The sequence below is a fragment of the Entelurus aequoreus genome, linkage group LG15 (assembly GCF_033978785.1).
Source record: "Entelurus aequoreus isolate RoL-2023_Sb linkage group LG15, RoL_Eaeq_v1.1, whole genome shotgun sequence".
In the NCBI taxonomy this organism is placed as follows: domain Eukaryota; kingdom Metazoa; phylum Chordata; class Actinopteri; order Syngnathiformes; family Syngnathidae; genus Entelurus; species Entelurus aequoreus.
The window spans coordinates 29,271,387-29,297,137 of record NC_084745.1 but is presented as its reverse complement, the minus strand read 5'-3'; the positions used below and the strand labels follow the sequence as shown (position 1 = coordinate 29,297,137).

Genomic DNA, 25,751 nt, shown 5'->3' with positions numbered 1-25,751 from the left:
ACATTCATTTCAGTAGGCCTTTAAAAAACATCCGTGTTCCTGTCATATATAAGAACCTTGACCAACATTTTTGTAGTTGGTCCTTAAAAACAGCATATTGCTCCTGTCACATTGACGATCTTTGACTAACGTTTTTGAGAGAGAGCCTTAAAAACATCTGTGTTCCTGTCGTACATACTATTGTTTTTGTAGTGCATCCTTACAAACAGCTGTGTTCCTATTTACATGTTTTTTTGGCTTTTCTATAACATTCTTTTAGTTTTGCTAGCTCAATATGCGTCCAAGGAAAGCAAGTGACAAAACATGTGTGGTTTGAAACTATGGATCGGCCGATTATCGGCACCAATATTTGGCATTTTGATCAATATCGATATGGGTGTTGTGTTTTATCATTATCCTGCCTTCTCCTTTGTTGTGATGTCTTCAGTTCATTCGTCTTTGGCGAGGGGCGGACCTTGAGGCACACCTGCTACTAATTAGCCCGCTAGTATTTAGGCTCGTCACTGACAGCTTGGCCTTGCCGGTTATCGTCTCCTGAACTCCTCACGTTCATGCGTCTGCTTCACCTCGCCAGTCCTGGTACGTTGTCGCTCCTTAGTCCTGAAATCCCTAACCTCTTTGTGTTTGCTTCATAGCCTCCCTGAGGTAAAGAGGATTCTTTGTTGGACTTTTTGCTGTGCTCAGTGCGCCCTGGCCGTTTCCCCTGCCGACCACTGAGGAACCTGTTTTTTGTCTGTTACATGGTGAGCACTTCTGCCCCTTTTTGAAATTGTACCTTGTCTCCCATCTCTGCATCCTGGATCAACACCTTGACCAAGACCTTAACAATGGGCCTTCTTTTATCGGTATCGGACGATATTTAGGGACAGAGTCCCTTTGGGACAGAGGACCCTATTGTATTTCTAGCGTTTTTTTATTATACCACCGCCTCTTTGAGCTGTAATTTGACCCCCTTAACATGCTTCAAAACTCACCAAATTGGACACACACATCAGGACTGGCGAATATTGCGATCTAATCAAAAACCCAAATCCCAAAACTCAAAATTGCGCTCTAGCGCCCCCTAGGAAGAAAACACAAACACAACTGCCCCTAACTCCCAGTAGGAATGTCGTAGACACATGAAACAAAAACCTATATGTAGGTCTCACTTAGACCTAGATTTCATACACTGACAACCCCCAGCAAAAATCAACAGTAAGTTTGCAATTCCCCCTTCAAAACAAAAGTAAAGTAAAAACAGTCACTTTTTTTCAAACATTATCTCCTCTCAGCGCGTTTGTCGTGTCAGCTTTAAATTAGCACAGGAGAGAGATTGAACTCTTCTGATTAAAAGTTGATGAAAGAGTTTTAATTACTGCTCCGGTTTGGATTTTATGAGCCCTCAAAGAACCGCTGCGCTGATGCTGCTGCGCTGCTGCCGTCTCAAGATGGCCGCTTAAAAGCAGGAAGCACCAGCGTGACCCCACAATGCATAGAAGGTAGGTACTGTGCGGGTAAAGATATGTGGACTGGGTGAAAGAAGGAAGCACCAGTTTGGCTCCAGGATACAGAGAAGGTAGGTAATGTGCAGGTAAAGATATGTTGACTGGGTCAAAGAAGGACGCAGCAGTTTGACCCCAGGATGCAGAAAAGGTAGGTAATTTGCAGGTAAAGATATGTTGACTGGGTGATGGCAGGAAGCACCAGCGTGACCCGAGGATGCAGAGCAAGTAGGTAATGTGCGGGTGAAGATATGTTGAATGGGTAAAGGCAGGAAGCACCAGCGTGACCCCACTATGCAGAGAAGGTAGGTAATGTGCTGGTGAAAATAAGTTGAATGGGTAAAGGTAGGAAGCACCAGCGTGACCTTACTATGCAGAGAAGGTAGGTAATGTGCAGGTAAAGATATGTTGTATGGGTGAAAGAAAGAAGCACCAGTGTGACCCCAGGATGCAGGGAAGGTAGGTAATGTGCAGGTAAATATATGTTGAATGGGTAAAGGCAGGAAACACCAGCTAGACTCCTGGATACAGAGAAGGTAGGTAATGTGCAGGTAAAGATATGTTGAATGGGTAAAGGCAGGAAACACCAGCTAGACTCCTGGATACAGAGAAGGTAGGTAATGTGCAGGTAAAGATATGTTGAATGGGTAAAGGCAGAAAGCACCAGCGTGACCACACTTTGCAGAGAAGGTAGGTAATGTGCAGGTAAAGATATGTTGAATGGATATAGGCAGGAAGCACCAGTGTGAGCCCCAGGATGCAGAGAAGATAGGTTATGAGCAGGTAAAGATATGTTAAATGGGTGAAAGCAGGAAACATCAGCGTAAATACCCAGTCCGGGCCATCGCTGCTTGCAGCTTTAATTACATTTTATTTTTGTACAACTACAACAGAAATACATCAGCAATACAACATTATATACACATATGATACCAGCATTTAGTATTTTAAAAAACAAAACAATTGTGATAAGTAGAGAGGAAGTTAGTAGTAATAACCGGTGCTCTTTTCAGCTAAGTTGTGCTGCTTAAAACTTTATACATATTCAAAATAAACATCAACCTACCAACCAACCAACCAACCAATATTTCAGGGTTTCTCACAAGGAGACCTTATAATGTATTAAATCTATAAACTGCTATTAAACTGATTCACTTGTAAGTTATTGTGATGTATAAAAATCCCATATTTTTTACCAATTTTCAGGACATTTACCATATTTTGAAATGCAAATGTTGATGCTCCTTTTAGACACATGCACTAAAGTGTTTGTGAAACCCCCTGATGTTTATTGCTGCTAAAATAACCACATTAGAGCGGCATGAAACATTATTAGGAACTGCTTCTTTCAACATCTCAAAACTTAGGAAAATGGTGTCCAAAGAATTATTTGGAACTTATCAGTCATGCCTTTGTGTCCTCACGTTTAGATGACTAACGGTCTGTTTTCATGTCTGAACAAAAAAGAGCTATTTTGACTGCAATTAGTGCAAAACTCTGCAGCCAGAATTCTGACATGTACAAATAGGATATAAACAGTATCAACATCCCCTATTCCATAAGATCTTCATTGGCTGCCAGTGTCTTATAAGATCAAGTTCAAATTCTGGTTCTAGCTTTCAGAGCCTTGCATGGTGAGGTTATTTTCTACCTAAGTGATCTGTTCCAGCCTTAAAACCTTGATCAGGCTCTGAGGTTTGTGGATCAGAATCTGCTGAAGGTTCCACGCACACGTTTTCGGACTAGCGGTGACTGATCTTTCCAGGCTGTTTACATCTGTTTTTTTTCTTCGCAGCTTAATTCAAACGATGGTCAAGCAGCTTGAACGTAGCATTAAAACAAGTGAGAGTGAGTGTAGAGTTTTAGCAGAGAATGCCTTATTGCTGTTCTGTTCCTTGGTTTCCCAGTCTTTCAAATAGAAAGAAAAGAAAAAGCTTTTAGAGTCCCGAAATAAGTGGCTCATAAAGGTAATAAAGTCAGGGGAAAAACAAAAGTGTCATTGCCATGTTCGTGTGTCTTTTTGCTTCCAAACAGGGTGAGCATATTCATTCAACTAGATGGAGTAAAGACATGCACCTGGGCATAGGTTGATTGGCAACACTAAATGGTCCCTAGTGTGTGAATGTTGTCTGTCTATCTGTGTTGGCCCTGTGATGAGGTGGCGACTTGTCCAGGGTGTACGCCCGGATGCAGCTGAGATAGGCTCCAGCACCCCCCGCGACCCCGAAAGGGACAAGCGGTAGAAAATGGATGGATAGATGGATGGAAAAAACAAAAGTGTGTCAAAGGAAATGGCTCTTAAAAATATCACTTTCATCATCTTGTGTAATACAATCCATGCTCGTGTCTGCAGTGATCACTTTGTACAATGTTTGTTTGAACATCTGATTTGTTTGAGAAACTTTCTGTGTTGCAATTAAATTTATTCTCTACTATTTTAGTGTTTGATAGCAGAACTAAATGTAAGGAAAGGACAAGCGATCACATTAGTTTGTGTTCTTTTGTGGTTGCTATGCCTAAATATAACTACGAAGACTTGCTTGTGCAAATAAACTAACGTCATGTTAAGACCTAGTAATAAATATTGTTATTGTTGGTCCAATCCACCGTATTTTTGATGTCCACAGAAACAAAAAGCTTAGTTGTTGTTGTTGTGGAGAAAAGCCAAGTGCTTTATTCGACATGGATGACCACATTATAGCATCTTTGGTGATATTTGTGAGCATCAAGAAAATATCCTTAATAGTATTAATAAACTAGAAGAATACATATCTCGTAGGGTCAACAGCATATACTATATATTGATATCGCTAGCAAACATTGCTGAACAACAGGGACATATACAGCTACATAATGAGACAAAAAAATACCACGGCACTCGTTATGTTAATCAAATAGGTTACTTAGCGATGCACGAATAAGTCCAACTTTGTCTTTCACAGGTTAATGTGGACCCCTCAGATGTAAAGACATGATGTGCCTGTACCGTGAGTGTCAAGTGAAGTGAGGTTTGAGTGAGCAGTAATCTCTTGTTGATGATACATGGTTTAAATCATTAAACAATACATTTTTCTTAAGAGTGTATGAATCCATTCCATTCCATTTTAAATGTTTTTTTCATGGTCGCTAATATATTTGCCTCTAAACCTTTCCAAATACGCCCAAATCTGCACAGATTCAGGTGAATAAACAGAAGCCTAATGGGACTCCAGACCATTGCCTGAAATCTAAAAGTGCCGGATGTGCCTCTAGATCATGTGACTGCATCCCATGTATATATTTATATTGGCCTTTGATATTGAGTGTAATGTATTAGTATTTCAACTTAGTTGCTTTTGTCAATGAAAGGTTCTTTATAAATAAGTGTTACATACTTACTTGTTACACTTTAAGAAATCGTTCAAACTAAACGTGTTTACAAAGTACAAGGAAGAAGAATCCTTAAAAAAAACCATCTTGAACAAGGAAAACATTTAATTCATCCAATAAAGGATAAATAAAGACATATTTTCTGTTTTGTTTGATCAGCCGTTTTACTGCTGTGTTACAGGCCCCGTGTGGAAACAATTAAGGCATGTAAATAAACATTTTCAAAATCTTTCTATGTAAATATCTCATTTCACAATGGTTTATATCTACGGCATATAGTCCGATGCGGCTAATATATGAATAAATATTTATTTATTTTAAAATTTCGTGGGCGCGGCTTATAGTCCGGAAAATACAGTACAAACTTTTGAAGTGAAGTGAACTATATTTATATAGCGCTTTTTCTCTAATGCCTCAAAGCACTTTACATAGTGAAACCCAATATCTAAGTTACATTTAAACCAGTGTGGGTGGCACTGGGAGAAGGTGGGTAAAGTGTCTTGCCCAAGGACACAACGGCAGTGACTAGGATGGCGGAAGCGGGGATCGAACCCGCAACCCTCAAGTTGCTGGCACGGCCACTCTACCAACCGAGCTATACCGCCCCTTTTCTATTCACGAACGCTATTCAAGAACCAATTAAGGTCGTGAAATGAGGTTCCGCTTGTATGTACTCACCTTTTATTTTCAGTGGCATTAAGCAGCGCTTTGCTTTGGGTCTTCATCTGCTCTGCAAGGTTCTCATGGGAAACTCTGAAGAAAAAAAAAGTCCAATCTGCTTAAACAACTTTGTAAAGTTGCCTTTGAAACAGTAACATTGCGTTATATTGTCATACTTTTGCTCGGTGATCCATTGTTTGAGATTTGAGACCATTAACTGGCTCTCGTGTCGAATGCTGGCATTGTCGGAACAGGACGCCGCCAGCTTGGACTGCAATGTGTCCACCTGTAATAAAGAGGAAGTTTTGTGTTACTGTTTGAATAAAATACAAAGCTTAGAAAAACAAAGATAAAAAAAAAAAAGTGCTGAGGGAAGCATACACCTTAAGAAAATGGAGAATGGGTAATAGTGACAAACGATATAGTAGGCATCAGCAGACATGAAGGTATAAACAGCAGCATCAGGTATTAAGCGGCGCTTCAGGAGTAAAGCAGGGGGACGGCTATGTGGTTAAACAGGTATGGGATGGCAAAAATGCTTACTTTCTCATTCCTCTTATCAGTCGGGACCTTTTAGGTGCCTAAACTCAAAATGTTATCACCATGGAAACACCTTGATACACACGTTTTAGCCACAAAGACTTGAGCAAACACGGTGATGATGAATATGATTGAGGAGTATGCCAATAACTGAAAGCTTGGAAATGTGTGTGTGATATTACATAGTGTGTATTTTTAAGTAATAATGTTGCTGCTTGCTTTCTTAAACTTGATTCCTTTACTTGTCAAAATATTTAACTTGCACGCATAATGTGAGTGCAAATAAGGACATCTAAGCTCAGCTGGAAGCATCAGTGTTCCATCAGCACTGCTTTTTGCAGGTCTGAAGCATCTTTCATCCCTCCATTGAATACATATGTGCAGTAAACCAGCCCCAAATATGTATACAAAATCGATGTCTTTTTAACCAGACTTTACTCACTTTGCATTTTGATAGCCGCCAGACGAAGCATTGAACAAACATAATTCCTGACAATTAAGTGTGCTTTAAAAATGACACGCATTCTAACAAGTAAATTGTAATAATAATATTAGTAGAATTATATACCCGTACGTACAGCAATGTTAATATTTGGTTACATGTTCTTTGGCAAGTTTCACTGCAATAAGGCGCTTTTGGTAGCCATCCACAAGCTTCTAGCAAGCTTCCGGTTGAATTCTTGACCATTCTGCTTGACAAAATTGGTTGTCCTGAACAATTTGGAGGTACCGTATTTTCCGCACTATAAGGCACACCTAAAAACCTCCAATTTTCTCAAAAGCTGACCTCCACCTTATAATCCGGTGCGCGTTATATATGGAACAATATTGAGCCACAACAGGTCTCGCAACTACGGTAAGCAGCCACCGACTTAATTTTCCCCCGTAGAAGAAGAAGAAGCGTGCGGTGCATGCTGGGATATATGAATGCGCGAGGCGTACCGTTTCATTTCCATTTGTGTGTTTATGTAAAGACCCCAAAATGGCTCCTATTAAGAGACACGCTTACGACGCAGAGTTTAAACTCAAGGCGATCAGTCACGCAGTAGAACACGGGAATAGAGCACCAGCGAGAGAATTTAACATTAACGAATCAATGGTGCGGAAGTGGAGGAAGCAACAAGATGACCTGCGCCAAGTAAAGAAGACTAAACAGAATTTCTGAGGGAACAAAGCAAGATGGCGAGATTCGTGAATGAGGAATAACTTCATAAAGTGAGCGTCACATGTTTATTTTGTGTGTTGTGTTGTGTGACATTAACGTTTGAGCAACGTTGAGTTATTGATATATTGTTATTGCTTTGCACTATTTCGAGTGTTACTATATTGTGATTGCACTAACGTTTGATTTACCGTAACAGTATCAGAGTGTTTTTTACGTGTTTATTGAATCAGGGAAAAGTTCCCCTCCAATATGTGATATAAATGTTGCACTACATGTTATACCTTGCTGTTGTTAAAAGATAAACAAAATACCACATCATTGACTTTACCTCGGGGAAAATAATAAAACAACTGTTTATTCATTTTGGGAGTGAACAGAGTTGTCAGAACGCTGGTTTGTAATCTATTGATAAAATTTGACTGACCTATCTGACTGTTTTGTTGACATTCCCTTTAGCGCAGCTCCATCTAATGGATGCATAACATAACCCCAGCCTCTACTGTAGCGTCTATTCTATGCGCCTTATAATGTGGTGCGCCTTATAATGTGGTGCGCCTTATGTATGAACAAAGTTTTAAAATAGGCCATTCATTGAAGGTGCGCCTTATAATCCGGAGCGCCTTATAGTGCGGAAAATACGGTAATCCTCCTTTTTCATAGTCCAATTTACTCTCTGTAAAGCACCAGTTCCGTTGGCCGCAAAACAGGCCCAGATCATAATACTACCACCACCATGCTTGACGGTAGGCATGGTGTTACAGGGATTAAAGGCCTCACCTTTTCTCCTCCAAACATATTGCTGGGTATTGTGGTCAAACAGCTCGACTTTTGTTTCATCTGACCTCAGAACTTTCCTCCAGGAGGTCTTATCTTTGTCCATGTGATGTCAAATGAAACAAAAATTGAGGCCCAGAGCATAACACCCCAAGCATGGTGGTGGTAGTATTATGCTCTGGGCCTGCTTTTCTGCCAATGGAACTGGTGCTTTAAATGGGACAATGAAAAAGGAGGATTACCTCCAAATTCTTCAGGACAACCTAAAATCATCAGCCCGGAGGTTGGGTCTTTGGCGCAGTTGGGTGTTCCAACAGGACAATGACCCCAAACACACGCCAAAAGTGGTAAAGGAATGGCTAAATCAGGCTAGAATAAAGGTTTTAGAATGGCCTTCCCAAAGTCCTGACTTAAACATGTGGACAATGCTGAAGAAACAAGTCCATGTCAAAAAAAACAACAAATTTAGCTGAACTGCACCAATTTTGTCAAAAGGAGTGGTCAAAAATTCAACCAGAAGCTTGTGGATGGCTACCAAAAGCGCCTTATATCAGTGAAACTTGCCAAGGGACATGTAACCAAATATTAACATTGCTGTATGTATACTTTTGACCCTGCAGATTTGGTCACATTTTCAGTAGACCCATAATAAATTCATACAAGAACCACATTTCATGAATGTTTTTTGTGACCAACAAGTATGTGCTCCAATCCCTCTATCACAAAAAATAAGAGTTGTAGAAATTATTGGAAACTCAAGACAGTCATGACATTATGTTCTTGTAATATTTTTATCGTGACTGTATATATATAATTATGGTAAACATTTCAAACTATGTATTTTTGCCATTATACTGTACACATTTCATTATTTAATTATAATAAATAAAGTTGAATATAATTGTATTACACATTTTGTGTGGCATCCTGTATCGTGTATACTGACATATGCTGTACTAAAAAGTTGGGGTGTCCTGATACAACTTTTTCACCTCTCATACGATACCAAGCATTGGTTGTTACCAGTATTGATTTTAGAGGATATCAGCATGAACCATACACACTTTTTATTTTTTTGTAGTGTGGAAACAGAGAACGATGGTAGGTATGAAAAACACTAACCTACTTATTATTAATCGTCTGGGACGGATTTATGCTGTCTAGGTTGAAGTGGAGTGGTAATAGTGTTTAGGCAACACCCAGTGTCCATGATCATTCATTAAGTTAAGCTCACGACGCAGAGTTGAATGATGTGGACACGTTTGTAACTGGATAATTTCTAATACACGTCTTCCTTGCAGATATTGTGGTAAGGACTTTTATGACGAGTGTCTATCTCAGTGGTTCTCAGTTATTTTCTGTTACGCCCCCCTCATCGGAAGAAGAAATCATTTCGCGCCCCCCTCCCCGCTGTGACTATAAATAGTATAATTTGTCTATAAAATTGTTAAAAATACACCTCTGCATAGCATTGTATCCTTAATACTATTTGAAAAAATAAATAACTTACAACAAAGATCAACTGTATTTACATTGTTGTTTAGTTTGTAACAGAACAGATTTAAAACTGAATCTGCCTTAAAGGCCTACTGAAATTATTATTTTTTATTTAAACGGGAATAGCAGATCCATTCTATGTGTCATACTTGATCATTTTGCGGTATTGCCATATTTTTGCTGAAAGGATTTAGTAGAGAAAATCGACGATAAAGTTCGCAACTTTTGCTCGCTGATAAAAAAAGCCTTGCCTGTACCGGAAGTAGTGTGACGTCACAGGAGGTAATATTCCTCACAATTTTCCTTTGTTTACAATGGAGCAAGAGAGATTCGGAGCGACAAAGCAACGATTACCCCATTAATTTGAGCGAGGATGAAAGATTCGTAGATGAGGAACGTTACAGTGAAGGACTAGAGAGGCAGTGATGGACGTATCTTTTTTCGCTCTGACCGTAACTTAGGTACAAGCTGGCTCATTGGATTCCACACTCTCTCCTTTTTCTATTGTGGATCACGGATTTGTATTTTAAACCACCTCGGATACTATATCCTCTTGAAAATGAGAGTCGAGCACGCAAAATGGACATTCTAAGTGACTTTTATCTCCACGACAATACATTGGTGACACACTTAGCTACTGAGCTAACGTGCTAGCATCGTTCTCAAATGAAGATAGAAACAAAATAAATAAACCCCTGACTGGAAGGATAGACAGAAGATCAACAATACTATTAAACCATGTACATGTAACTACACGGTTACATCAACAGCCGTGCTCACCTGCGTTCCAGTGATCGACGGCGCGACGAAGGACACCCATCATCGACGAAGCTCTGTAGCATGAGCTAACGTGATAGCATCTGTCTCAAATGCAGATAGAAACAAAATAAATAAATCCCTGACTGGAAGGATAGACAGAAGATCAACAATACTATTAAACCATGGACATGTAACTACACGGTTAAAAATTCTCAGCCTGGTAAGGCTTAACAATGCTGTTGCTAACGACGCTAAGGCTAATTTAGCAACTTAGCAACCGGATCTCACAGAACTATGATAAAAACATTAGCGCTCCACCTACGCCAGCCAGCCCTCATCTTCCCATCAACAGCCGTGCTCACCTGCGTTCCAGCGATCGACGGCGCGACAAAGGACTTCATCTGTGGGTTTGGCGGCAAGCATCGGCTAGGCGTCTGCTAAGTAAGTAGTCCTTGTTGTGTTGCTGTAAGTATTGTACTTAGCCGCTAATACACCGATCGATCCCACCTACAATGTTTTTCTTTGCAGCCTCCATTGTTCATTAAACAAATTGCAAAAGATTCACCAACACAGATGTCCAGAATACTGTGGAATTTTGTCGAAGAAAACAAGAGGTTTTTGTATCGGGTCCGATGGGGTCCAACCACTTCCGTGGATTGTGTTACGTCCCGCGCATACGTCATATCCAAAGGAGTTTTTCAACCGGAAGTGTGGCGGGAAATTTAAAATTGCACTTTATAAGTTAACCTGGCCGTATTGGCATGTGTTTCAATGTTGAGATTTCATCATTGATATATAAACTATCAGACTGCGTGGTCGGTAGTAGTGGGATTCAGTAGGCCTTTAAATAAAAAATAAATACAAAAATCAATCCTTATTCAAACAAAACTTTTTTGACCAACTTCAACCATTGGACACTGAAAAACCCCCAGAAAAACTCGAAATAATAACTAATTCCAATTAAGCAGCAACTTGAACTCACAATATACAAAACAATTTAACTAAATTAAAAAGACAATTTGTGCTGATTTTTTTCTTATTTGTTAAAGAAACCTTGACCTTGACTATACATAAAAATAAGGAAGTCAATATGCAAGTAGCATGTTTTGTAGAGCAAAGCTTTTCGAAGCATGATACTGCATTATACTGATAAAGCATGTTCCCCGGGGCCTGCACCACTATTTGAGAGGGACTGGTCTAGCTTGTGTGCCAATAGGCCCTTTTCCACTGCAGGAACTATTTCAGGACCTTTCCCACTTATTTGTAAATAAAGTTCTTCCTGTGTTTCCACTAGGGCTGGGTGATATGGCCTTTTATTAATATCTCGATATTTTTAGGCCATGTCACGATACACGGTATTAACAATTGATGTATATAATCACAGCGGTATGATGATTCTATGTGTCTACATTAACACGCGAAGTCCCAGAGAAGGGTCAATTGACATTTTTACCTAGAAAACACACAAGAGGGTCATTTGACCCCTAGTCCCCCCTGTGGACACTCCTTTTGTTATGAAAATGTGGCTGTTAGTGGCACACGGCAGGGGGCCACTTGAGCCTGTGTGGGGGAGGGGACCTTACAGCTCAAGCTTTAGTTCTGAGGTAGGTTGTGTGTGTTTTTGCAAGGATCAACAGAATGAAGGGATCAACACTCTGACATTTATTGTTAAAAAAAATACAAAACAAAACATATTTACAAAGAATGAAAAAGCAACTGTTTTCCCAGTTTTGGTGTGGAGGGTTGTTGCAGAAGCAATTGTTATTTTTGTGTGCCAAAAATAGTTTAAAAAAAAAAATTTACAAAGAAAAAAGCATATTTACAAAGAATGAAAAACCATGTCCATGTAAACGTGACTGACATACATTTGAGCAGTCACTCACAATCCTGGCACTGCCATTGCTCCTTTCGGCATTTCCCACATGTATAATTTTTCTGTCTACCTAGACAAACTGCCCCTAACAGCCTCATTACCATAACAAAATGAGTGATTAGTGTATTCGGGAAAAGCGTCGGGCCAAATGACCCCTCTCTGGGTCTTCTAGGTAGACAGAAAAATGCTGGGACTTCTAGTGTTAAAACATTCGTCTTCATACTGCATTAATATATGCTAATTTTAAACTTTCATGCAGAGAGGGAAATCACAACTAAGTCAATTTACCAAAACGGTATTTATTAAACAGTTATTAAGCAGTGGCACAAACACTCATGTCATTTCCAAAACAGAAAGTGCAAAATTGTCAGAGACATTTTAAAACAAGATATTCGTGCACTTTTGTGCATGATGTCACTAAGATGACATATCAAAACAACACTAAATTAAAGTGCACTTTTTGTACAGAACGCCACTACAATAGTTAAATAAAGTGCACTTTTGTGCATGATGTCACACAAGATATTTCAATAACTGTCAAATAAAAATGAGCTGCATAATAGGAAATCAAATAGTGTATGTCCTTCGCTATGTGGTAGGTTCCTGCGGACGTTATCTCCTTCTGTTGTTGACTATTTGTTTCATACGGTGTTGATCTGGAAATGGTTGCTTGGGCATTTTGTGGGTGTGGCACCGAACGGAGATGTTTACATGCGGAGTTTCAAGCACTCCTCATTCTCTAGCAGGTGACTTTTCAAATGATGCTACAAATTAGCAGTGGTGCTACTTTGACGATGGACCCCGTGCTGTTTTTCTTGGAATTAATTCTTCCTTCATCTGTTACCAGATTCTCTCACTCGTATTACCACTCACACCACTCCGCTAGCATCACAGCTAACGTTACCCATGTCGCTACCTGTCTGCTCCGCGAGGGCATACGACGTTGCACGTGCGACAGTATGTGACGTATGTAAGAAGGTGCTCTTGTTTTTATCTCTCTGTGAGAATGAGAGTGAGAAAAGCCTGTAGTGCAGACCTGGGCATTGTACGGCCCGCGGGCCGCATCCGGCCCTTTGCGCATCCCTGTCCGGCCCGCGTGAGGCCAATCATAAATTACAAAATAAATTTTAAAAAGTATCTATGTCGAGTGTGCAATACAACGGTGCTGCTTTTGTTTTGAAAAGCGTTATTTGTATTACTTCCGTGTGGACGTATGCGCGTGTGCGATCGTGAGTGAATTGAACGGCGCAATTACAAATTACAAAATAAAGTTTAAAAAACATCTATGTCGTGCGCGCAATACAACTGTGCTGCTTTTATTTTGAAATGTGTTATTTATGCCGTATGTCCGGGGGGAACCTGTGAGTGCAGGTGCACAGCGGCAAGTGATGAGACGCTAAAAAAAGAAAAGTTGATGAGGATTGGCGTGTTTCCAACAAGAGATGGACTGCCAAGTATTTCTTTACATAAATTAATGATAAAGCCGTGTGCTTAATGTGTGGTACACAGTTTGCTGTGTTTAAATATCATTTTAATCGCCACTACACGAAGAAACACGAGGGAAAATACCGGAATGTGTCTGATGAAGCGCGCGCAAGGGAGGCTGATGCGTTGATGGTAAAACTGCGAACCCAACAAGGACTTTGTGCCATATTTCACACCCCCAGAGATGCAGCCGTCAGGACAAGTTTCGTCATTTCTCACAAAAGCGCCAGAAAAAGTAAGGCGTTTTCTGACGGAGAGTTTATTAAGGAGTGCTTATTGGACTTTGTTGCGCTGATAATGCCCGGAGACATGGACTGTTTTTCGCTAACTTTGGATGAGAGCTCTGATGCAGTCAATTAAAGAGACAACCACAGGTAATGACTTGTTCACAGAGGTAAATGCGTGTTGGGACAAGCTGGCAGGTGTGACAATCCAATCCACTTTATTTATATAGCACATTTAAACAACAAAATGTTTCCAAAGTGCTGCACAATAATATTACAAACAATATTCAAATATTATCCTTAGCTCCACCAATGACTGAATAAAAAGAAAAAACAATTACATATAAAACCAATATAAAAAACAATATCAAATAAATATGATTAAAAACTATTTTTAACAACCGATGGTTGTCCAAATCTGATGGGGAAAAATGTTGGATAATGCAGGATAAAGTGACCATCAAAAGCAATCTGCTTTTGTATAAAGTTAAGTTAGGTTAAATTAAATTATTATTATTATTATTAATTATTATTATTATTATCATCATTATTATTTATCTTACGGTATATCAAAAATAATATTGAGCAAAATTTAATTGAAATATTGTCGTGTGGCCCTCCAGCAGTGCTCGGGTTGCTTATGCGGCCCCCTGTGAAAATTAATTGCCCACCCCTGCTGTAGTGTAATGCCCGCAGCTAAAAGCAACTGCGTGAGAACGTATACTCGAATATCACGATATAGTAATTTTCTATATCGCACAGACACAAACCTGCGATACATCGAGTATATTTGATATATGGAGTATATTCGATATATCGCCCAGCCTTAGTTTCCACCAAAAACTACCCAGATAGATTTAGTTCTCCAGGAACCTTTCAGAGTTCCTCCTAGCTTGGTGGGACTTTTCCAAGCGACCAGGAACCTTTTCGGGGGCGGGCTGTGCTGTCTGTGCTGGCTGTGCTGATTGGTTGAACACAGTTGGGGGTTTTCCCGAAACTTATTTTTCAAACACACAACCACTATTAGAATATACGGAGATATTTGTTTATTTCTTATTTCTTGTTTATTTCTACGACAACAAACTTGACAACGGAGAGAAAGAAGAAGGAAATGCAGGAACTTTTGTGGGGCAGCTTTGTGCTGAAGAACGCTGATCAGTAGAACTATCTTGGAGTGTTTTTTAGGTCAGCAGTAGTGTTTAAACTCTGTGTAGTTTAATGTTGTTTATTATTTTTACAAACGTAATTTCAATACACAAAACTACAAGAAGTGGACATACTTTTTTTAACGTATTTACGGAGGAGTATGAAGCCGGACTTGAAGCTGCAACCTCAACTGCTAACTACTCAGACTTTGTTGGTTAAATGTGAAAAAAAAAGGAGGCAGCACACGACTGGAACGAAGGTGAATCACATCAAATATTAACTATTTACTTTATTACATGTTGTAAAAGTAGTCAGTGACACTCCATTTTGTGTAGTTATTAGCCTCAGGCCGACTGAACAGAACGCTAATGCTAACAAGGTAACGCTAAAGCCGATGCGTTCGTGTTGTCGGGTTGGGATAAACACTGACATTTATTATTTATACATTGCTATTTACAGCTGAAATGGACTAAAAACCGCCTGACCCTCATGAATTCATCATTTACCGAGGGGGCGACTTTCTGACTGTTGGACATTGCGGATAAAAGCCTTACTTTTTATGAACAATTCTGTGCACTTTATTTTTTAAATCTTATCGTGTTGTATATTATTGCTTTGTATTGCATTGACTTTTTTATTTGTAAAATAGCTGGTATTTAATATTGTCTGTTTATTTACATGGTGTCAGTGTAGAAATAGAGTGAACCACTCCTCCATACGTCATCAACCTGATTTAAATAAAGTATCCTGAACTGTGAAATGCGGTGGAAACACAAACGACACACTTCGACAGGAACCTATACGGCTGACCATAATCTGAAATCCCAAAAAGAGGACACATATATGCGTGCCAAGGCGGGCAGCACGCCAAGGCCGGGACTAGGTGAAAATTTGCCAATGATACTCGAACTTGCCTCATAAGTAATATATTTATTTAAATAAAGCATTTTTTCTCCTATATTGACAGTAGTGTTGGCGCTAGGAATTTTCAAAATGGGGTCCCAGGGACCCCATCAAATCATACAAATGGGGTCCCACAGTAAATTTTTGGGGTACCACTTTTTTGTAAGCGTTTTGAAAACAAATGACAAATGTATGCATTATCCTGTTATATCTCACATTCTATGTTGTGTTTTGGAAAAAGGTTGTCATAAACGAGCTCTCGCCCTGCACATCTGTTTTGTGCTTTGTAGTGTCGATATGGGCTTGTAGATCTTTATTTGCCACAGATATACACGTTCCTGCTTTGCACGGAGTGCATTTTGCTTCCCATGTGTCACGGCCAGGACCAAAACACAAATACTTTTTCCGCAAATCATCCGTGAAGTTGCATTTACTTTTCAGCATTTCTTGTTTTCATGTCTGTCTCCACTCACTAGCTCTCTCGCTCTGTGTCTCTGCCCCTCCCTCACCAATGTTTCTGCGTGCGCACCTTCACAGCTTGTTTTGTTTAACCCCTTCTTAACTTAACCCTAGAGTCTAGGGTCGGCAACCTTTATCACTCAAAGAGCCATTTTGAGGAGTTTCACAAATGAAAGAAAACAATGGGAGCCTCAAAACTCTTTTGAAATTTAAAATGAAATAACACTGTATACAAAGCTTTTTTTTGCTTTGTGCTATGTTTTAACCAGGGGTCTCAGACACGCACTTTAATATGACAGTTTAATGTTAGTGCGGCCCGCAAGATTCACATGAAAGGCGTTCAATAGCGTCATAGTTGCCAATCCTCCAACTTTTCCCGGGAGACACCCAAAATTTGGGCGTGATGGCACTGCCTTTAGCGCCCTCTACAGCCTGCCTAAACAGCGTACCTGCTCGGCCACAACAGCAAAGCTTACTTGGTCAGCAGCCACACAGCTTACACTGACGGTGCCCGTATAAAACAACTTTAACACTGTTACGTTACAAATATGCGCCACACTGTGAACCCACACCAAAAAAGAATGACAAATACATTTCTGGAGAACCTCCGCACGGTAACACAACATAAACACAATACAACAAATACCCAGAATCCCATGCAGCCCTAACTCTCCCAGTCTACACGCCCCGCTAGCACCAAACCCCCCCACACATAACCCAACACCCCCCCACCCCCTCCTCCTCCCTCCCTCCGTGCGTCGGTTGAGGTTAGAGAGTTAGGGCTGCATGGGATTCTGGGTATTTGTTGTGTTGTGTTTATGTTGTGTTACCGTGCGGAGGTTCTCCAGAAATAAATTTGTCATTCTTTTTTGGTGTGGGTTCACAGTGTGGCGCATATTTGTAACATAACAGTGTTAAAGTTGTTTTATACGAGCACCGTCAGTGTAAGCTGTGTGGCTGTTGAGCAAGTATGCCTTGCTGTCTCCCACATGTGCAAGTTAAAGCTTCATGCAACATGAGACCAGGCTGGCATGCTGTTTGTGCAAGTAATAGAGGACAATATATGCGCCCTTAATTTAGTTGTTAGGGGTTGCCGATCCCTGCCCAAGACGTACATTGAAAATACATGCAACCCTAACTCAAAATGCCGGACATTTGAGGCATTTAAGAAACCCCGCCCGGACGCCCCGGACACACCCGCAAAAGAGGACATGTCCAGGGAAAAGAGGACGTATGGTCAGCCTACTTTTATACAGGTTTTATCTGGCCTGTGGGATGAGTTTGCTAAGTATAAAAATGAGCCAAAATGTTTGAATGAAAGAAACAGCTGTTCTAAATGTGTCCACTAGATGTCGCAATAGCAATTATTTGTATCTTTGTAGACTATGCTACATATGTAAAAAAAATAAAACACTAAATGATGTTAGTGCACCAGTCGAGGAAAATGAGCAAACTACATAAATAACATCCTGTAATTTGATTTTGATATTATTTTCTTATCTTGATAGATTGTAAATTAACACCAATGAGTTGTCTGATGAACATTATCACATAATTTATTCAGAAAGTATAAATAACGACAAATAAAGATAGAATACTATTAACTGCAACATGTAAGTGTAAAAAAAAAACCCCAACAACATTACAATTTATACATTTTCAGAATGTGCTTGTTCAATTTTTAAACAAAGAAAACAATCTGAAGTTGTCTTTATTTTTAAGTTATCGTGCCGGGATGGTACCTGTCCGGCCCACTTGGGAGTAGATTTTTTTCCATGTGGCCCCCGATCTAAAATGAGTTTGACACCACTGCTATAGAGCCAGGAACCAGAGTTTCCAGGAAAATGGCCTCTGTTGTGTAACTGCTTATAGCCCATGTTTACCTTTTGCAAATGACTGCGCTAAAATACAAAAAAAAGACCAACGTTGTGTGCTTATTGGAGGACATTTAGATTAATTAAACGCAATGCAGGACTGCTTGTATCACAGCGCTGATATCAGAGATTTTACATGCCAGCCGATTAGTGTTGTCCCAATTACCAATATTTTAGTACCGGTACCAATATTATTTCGATACTTTTCTAAATAAAGGGGACCACAAAAAATCTTGGGGTACATTAAAGGCCTACTGAAACCCACTACTACCGACCACGCAGTCTAAAAGTTTATATATCAATGATGAAATCTTGACATTGCAACACATGCCAATACGGCTGGGTTAACTTATAAAGTGCAATTTTAAATTTCCCCGCAAACTTCCGGCTGAAAACGTTTCGATATGATGACGTTTGCGTGTGACGTCAACTGTTGAAGCGGAAGTATTCAGAGCCCATTGAATCCAAAAAGCTCTGTTTTCATCTCAAAATTCCACAGTATTCTGGACATCTGTGTTGGTGAATCTTTTGCAATTTGTTTAATGAACAATGGAGACTGCAAAGAAGAAAGTTGTAGGTGGGATCGGTGTATTAGCAGCGGACTACAGCAACACAACCAGGAGGACTTTGAGGATAGCAGACGCGCTAGCCGAACGACCTCACCTTGACTTCCTCCGTCTCCGGGCCGCCGACCGCATCTGTGATTGGGTGAAGTCCTTCGCCGTACCGTCGATGATCGCTGGAACGCAGGTGAGCACGGGTCGTGATGAGCATATGAGAGCTGGCGTAGGTGCAGAGCTAATCTTTTTAGCATAGCTCTGTCGAGGTTCTGTAGCTAAGTTAGCTTCAATGGCGTCGTTAGCAACAGCCAAGCTGGAAAGCATTAACCGTGTAGTTGCATGTCCAGAGTTTGGTAGTATTGTTGATCTTCTGTTTATCCTTCCAGTCAGGGGCGTATTTGTTTTGTTTCTATATGCAGTTAAGCCTGATGCTATCACGTTAGCTCAGTAGCTGAAGTGCTTCACCGATGTATTGTCGTGGAGATAAAAGTCACTGTGAATGTCCATTTCGCGTTCTCGACTCTCATTTTCAAATGGATATAGTATCCGAGGTGGTTTAAAATACAAATCCGTGATACACAATAGAAAAAGGAGAGAGTGTGGAATCCAATGAACCCTTGTACCTAAGTTACGGTCAGAGCGAAAAAAGATACGTCCTGCACTGCACGCTAGTCCTTCACTTTCACGTTCCTCATCCACGAATCTTTCATCCTCGCCCAAATTAATGGGGTAATCGTCGCTTTCTCGGTCCGAATCGCTCTCGCTGCTGGTGTAAACAATGGGGAAATGTGAGCAGCTCTTCCTCCGGTGACGTCACGCTACTTCCGGTAGGGGCAAGGCTTTTTTTTATCAGAGACCAAAAGTTGCGAACTTTATCGTCGTTGTTCTCTACTAAATCCTTTCAGCAAAAATATGGCAATATCGCAAAATGATCAAGTATGACACATAGAATGGATCTGCTATCCCCGTTTGAATAAAAAAAAAAATTTTTAGTAGGCCTTTAAACATATGTTTCTTATTGCAAGTTTGTCCTTAAATAAAATAAAAACAAGACAACTTGTCTTTTATTAGTAAGTAAGAAAACAAAGGCTCATAATTTAGCTGCTGACATATGCAGTAACATATTGTGTCATTTATCATTCTGTTATTTTGTCAACATTATTAAGGACAAGTGGTAGAAAATGAATTATTAATCTACTTGTTCATTTACTGTTAATATCTGCTTATTTTCTCTTTTAACATGTTCTATCTATACTTCTGTTAAAATGTAATCATCACTTATTCTTCTGTTGTTTGATACTTTACTTTAGTTTTGGATGATACCACACATTTTGGTATCAATCTGATACCAACTAGATACAGGATCATACATTGGTTATATTCAAAGTCCTCATGTGTCCAGGGACATATTTCCCGAGTTTATAAACATAATATACCTTTTAAAAAAACGAAATAAGATTTTTTGATGCTAAAAAATATTGATATAATCATAGTAGTATCGACTAGATATGTGCCTGTACTTGGAATCATTACAGTGGATAGCAGGTGTAGATCCACCAATGGCATTTGTTTACATTCATGAAGGGAGTCATTAGCGGTGACGCCGGTGAACTACGGTGTGTAGTGAAGCATGTTTAGCTATTCCTCGTCCTGCAGGGATGATACTTGTAAGAAACTTACTTTATTTGTCGCCATGGAGGCGAGGATTAGTGATTTAGAAGTAGCTAAAACACTGCAGACTAAGGCTGTACTTTAGCCGCTAGCTAGCTAGCCATGTCTTAAAGCACCTCTTCCTGAGGTTGTTTCAGTGTTATAACTTCACCTTTATCGTTAGTTTTTAAGCCAAAATGCGTCCGTTCTTCCTTTTCTGTCTACACACTGTGTCTGCTTGTAAGTACTCTGTGATTGTGCACTGCCGAAAATGCTCGTAAAACAGCAATGTCGAGGGGGGAGGGGGGCGGAACTTTTCAGAGGCGGTTTAATACCGAATATGATTAATTAGAATCGCGGTACTATACTAACCCTAGAGCTGATATAATCAGATGCTTGTTTTATTTTAGTTCATATATCAGTATCGAATTGGGACACCCTTACTGTGAGGACTAAACAAATTGCAAAATAGCATGTCCGCTAACATCACTTTGATCGTTGCGGGACACACAAGTGTCAAAAGCTACAAAAGCTAATCATGATTTATACGGCAAGCGTAAACACATCAAAACCGCAAAATATGCCCGGCCACACAAATACGTGGGTGTACACACACCAACAGTTACACATACATAACGCGGTAACGTGCTGTAATGACAGTAATTACTGTGGTCTCACATTAACATCTCCCTCCTGACTGTCTGACTCGCTCGGCCGGTGAAGGGATGTAAATCGCAGCGCCAGTTTGATGTTGTGATTAGGACTAAATTACACACCATCACTCTGTTTTCACCATTGTCAAGGGAGTTTGTGAGAGGATGTGCCTGTGTGTGTGTGTGTGTGTGTGTGTGTGTGTGTGTGTGTGTGTGTGTGTGTGTGGGTGTGTGTGTGTGTAAGGAGGAGGGAGGGAGCAGTAAAAAAAGGGGTGAAAAGGAGGTGCGATTGCAGGCGGGGGTGGGTGGAAAAGACGCAAATCTGCTTAACATTTAGATTGGTTTTGTTGCACAAATATTTTAGCAGATGATAGGGGCTAAACGGGGCACCGAAATGCATTTGGGACACTCTTACAAGCAAGTCTGGAGACGCCACTGCTCCTTTCTATTCTTTTTTCATGCATGAAAATAAGAGTTGACTGCTGAAGGATTTGGCTGCTAGATTATTTATCATTTTGATACTTTACTCTGACGTGTCCGTAGTGCAAGTGTTTTATTGAAAATCGAATACCATTCTTTTTTTTTTTAATTTAGAGTGAAGCCTCTGAAGAAGATATTATTTGCAGAGAAAATGCCCAGACTTTATTGACTTCTAGTAAGTTTTTGTTTTTTTGTGATTAATTATCTTAATTTTTAGTACCTTGAACATCTTGAACCCTTTTTTTTTTTTTTTTTTTTTTTTATTGAGACAAAGATTATTAGCGCCACAATATATTTCAGACCTTTTAAAAATGTACACCCCCACAAGGTCTCTGAGGTCAGCTGATCAGTTTCTTCTTATCGTCTCAAAAACCTGTTTAAAATCCAGAGATGATCGTGCATTTTCTGCTGCAGCTCCAAAACTTTGGAACAATATCCCTCTTGGTATTCGGACGGCTCCCTCTTTAATGACTTTTAAATCAAATGTTTTTACTCTTTGGCTTTTAAACCAGCATGAGAGTTGTGTGATTTTAGTCTATTTTATTTTCTCTGATGTATTTTATGTATTTGCTCTTTTATAGATAAATGTTTTACATTACAGACTCTTCTAGTATGTACAGTATGTCTTAACTTCTGTGCAGCACTTTGTGAAACTTCTATTGTTTTTTTGAAATGTGCTATACAAATAAAGCGGATTGGATTGGATTATTTATGTATTTAATATTTGTTTACTTACTATGGTATACAATTTTTTTATTATCTATTTGTTCACTGTTATGTCACAGAGAACAAGGAAATATATGATAGAATTGCTATGGTATGAAAAGGGGTAGGATTAAATAAACTCAGCTTCTTCCTACTCCTTTTTGGACGTGCTGTAATTTCACAACTGGAAATATGTGGTGAAATACATTGTAATGTATGCATGTTCGAAATAAACTGAAACTGAACAGAACTGGACAGCTGCTACACATTGATCACGTAATAGTGCACATAAGTGGTGACAACTTTGTCCCCAATCCAATATTGATAGCAGATATCGGTGTGCAGAAAAAAAGCATATGTAAAAATAAAAAGTATCTGAGTATATCGTCTTCCATCATAAATATCCGATACAAACAATATTGTGGCGTGTTTACTTGTGCAAACCTTGAATGTTAGTTAACATCTAAATGTCCTCCAAGAACAACAAAAGGTTGGTTTGTTCTTGTATTTTAGTGAAGTCCTTTACTAAATATAAACATGGTAGACTATGGGCTACTAGACGCTTTCAGCTACACAACAGCAAGGCACACAATAGCACACAAGCTAGATATATGTAATAAGTGTCCTTAATTGAACTATATTGCAGTCTGAAACGGCACATTTGCCAAATCAAATAATTACAGTTACATGTTACCTCCAGATGTAACGTTTCCAAGGCAAACGCGTATTAACAAGTATCCAGTAACAAACGTATCCGCATTATTTAATTTACTGTGTCATTAGCTTCAATTAATGAAATATTGTAGCCACAACAACAATGAATTAACTTAAAGGCAGCATAAGTCCATACCAAAAGGTTAATAATAAATAAGTCACTGTTGTTCTCGGTTTGAGTAATTTAACTTGGTCAAGCCTTTTATAACATTCTACACTATAAAATAATACAAGTATGTATGATTTGTGCCGATATTGTATCAGATCAATATCAGCCAATATTGTATCGGAAGTGAAAACGTTGTATCAGACAGCCCTATTGAAGACTTATACATACATTGTCCTATCCCTTGTCCCATTTTCAGCAACTTATGCTGTTCCCTGTGCATAAAGCATAAAAGCTGTGCATTTTGAACAAATACCTTTGCCACTTCTTTTGTCCAGGAGTTTGTATATAACATTGTCTGGTACAATTCCCACATTCTATCAGTGATGCTACTGTACTGACCTGCATTTCTACCCAATAAAACATGTTTTTGTATTCAAAGTGTTGAGTAGTATAAATGCAACAGTGGCGTGCGGTGAGATTAATGTCTGGTGAGGCACTGCATCATCACAGTCAGATTTACAAACATATGAACCCTAAATAGTATCTTATTCACCATGTGATTGGCAGCAGTTAACGGGTTATGTTTAAAAGCTCATACCAGCATTCTTTACACAACTGTAGCACACAAAAAAGCACATTTAACAAAAAAAACATTATTATGGTCTTACCTTTCTTGCTGGACATCCACACAGCCAGCCATTGCGTGTGTACCACGCCGTTTGAAAAGAACGGGTCTTCTATCCCGAAGTCAAAAGCAAACCTTTTAACTCCGCCGTTGGTATACCTTTAATTATTACCTCCTGCTTCGATTGAAAGTCCAGTTTAGAAAACTGTTTTATTTTACATATATAATCCTCCATGTTTTTAATAAAAGTCCAGGCGAGAGGAAATAAACAATCGCCGCACTTATTGCTAACTTTTTTTTTTTTTTTCTTCTGCGGCCGAGTAATGATCTCTGGGATCACTACCGCCCTCTACCACCAGGAGGCCGGATTACTGCGAGCCTCAACCAGTACGTCTTTTGCAGCAGATTTATGAATGCTCAGCACAAGAAATACGTTACACACATACAGTTTTTGACAAAATACACTGTACATTATATACCTCAGCTAACTAAACTATGCTATAGTTTAGTTAGCTGATATAATTCATATAGCAATACAGTCTCACTGCACAGCAGCTCAGCAGTTAGCCGAGTCATTGTGCACAATCCATGTTGAGGCACAAATCAGTGACGTGCCTCAACTGGCTGCTGATCACCGCACCGTCTCTTCTCAGTATTTGAACGGCAAATGTGAAAATAAAAATAAAAATAATCTAAAACTGGTGAAGTTAAATGGAAAATAACTTTAGTAAAATCACTGGATACATATAACAATTTAATTTTTTTTTTTTTCTTTTTACATTTTTTTTCTTTCCATGATGGCAGGTGAGGCCTCGCCTCCCCTGCCTCTAGTGACTGCACGCCACTGACATGCAAAACAGCACGTGGTGAAAAAACGACTACTGCTCTTTTTTTCTGGTGACCTGGTGGAAAAAAATGGCACTTATTTATTCCAGCTATGCCTACTTGCTCCCTCTTCTCTTCAATTGGTGAGTAATTTTACTTTATTATAGATTAATTAAGTTTTACAATACTTTGTTTTATGGCAGGGGTCTACAGTCGAGCCTTGCATTGTATTTACCATATTTTTTGGACTAAAAGACACACTTAAAATCCTTTCATTTTCTCAAAAAAACGACAGTGGTGCCTAATAACGCAGTGCGCATAATGTACCGAATAATTCTGGTTGTGCTTACAGACCTCGAAGCAATTTTGTTTGGTACATGGTGTAATTATACGTGAGACCGGTAGATGGCAGTCACACATACAAGATACATGCAAGCCAGCCCAAACTTTTGATGTTTCATTGAGAATATAGAACTTGGCGCTCAAATATCTGTCAAAATGTTTTAGTACGACTTTGGTAAGCTGCGAAGCTTCCATAGTCAGACGTACTGTGCTTTAACATACGGGTATTATTATGGTGTGTAAGAATAATGCCTCCAAATCAGCACCTATTAGGAGACATTATCTGGTGCTTTGTCCCGCAATATTATGCACAACTAACAGTTCCTACCTCTTGGTAACTGCTGATGTGTTTTTGGTACCTGCATACCGGTAAGTCCCGAAAATTTGCGTGGGTTCATCATTTTAGCTCCTTCTTTTTTTCTATCCTCTTGTTGTGGGGCATTCATCCACCGCTGTTGCCATTTATAATATAAAGTAGTGTAATGCTCTAACTTATATCTGTCAGTAGACTCGCAATGGAAGCGCTAAAAATTACCGCTACAACAAAGATGACGGGGAGAAAACACTGTCGAAGGTGAGCCACGTAAATATAGACCGCCCAAAAAACAGCGCATCTAGAAGAGACGGTCAGAAAGCGGCTTGAAAATGGTCTGCACAACATAATCTATGCAACATTTTGACCAAAGAACCACCATTACATGTTATGTAGACCAGTGGTCCCCAACCTTTTTGTAGCTGCGGACCGGTCAACACTTGAAAATTTGTCCCACGGACCGGGGGGGTGTATTTAAAAAAAATAAAAATAATAATAATATTTTTTTTTTTTTTACATAAATAAATACAATCATGTGTGTTTACGGACTGTATCCCTGCAGA

The 25,751-nt window shown here is 39.5% G+C and overlaps 1 protein-coding gene across 1 annotated transcript in view; it reads right to left on the bottom strand.

Moving 5' to 3' along the window:
* LOC133629991 (myosin-9-like) overlaps positions 1 to 25,751 on the bottom strand; it is a 385,153-nt gene that overhangs the window by 68,807 nt on the left and 290,595 nt on the right. The window contains exons 17-18 of the mRNA XM_062021171.1: positions 5,690 to 5,799; positions 5,532 to 5,606 (exon numbers count right to left, since the gene is read on the bottom strand). Of these exons, the coding sequence (XP_061877155.1) occupies positions 5,532 to 5,606; positions 5,690 to 5,799 (185 nt within the window). The remainder of the gene's footprint in view (positions 1 to 5,531; positions 5,607 to 5,689; positions 5,800 to 25,751) is intronic.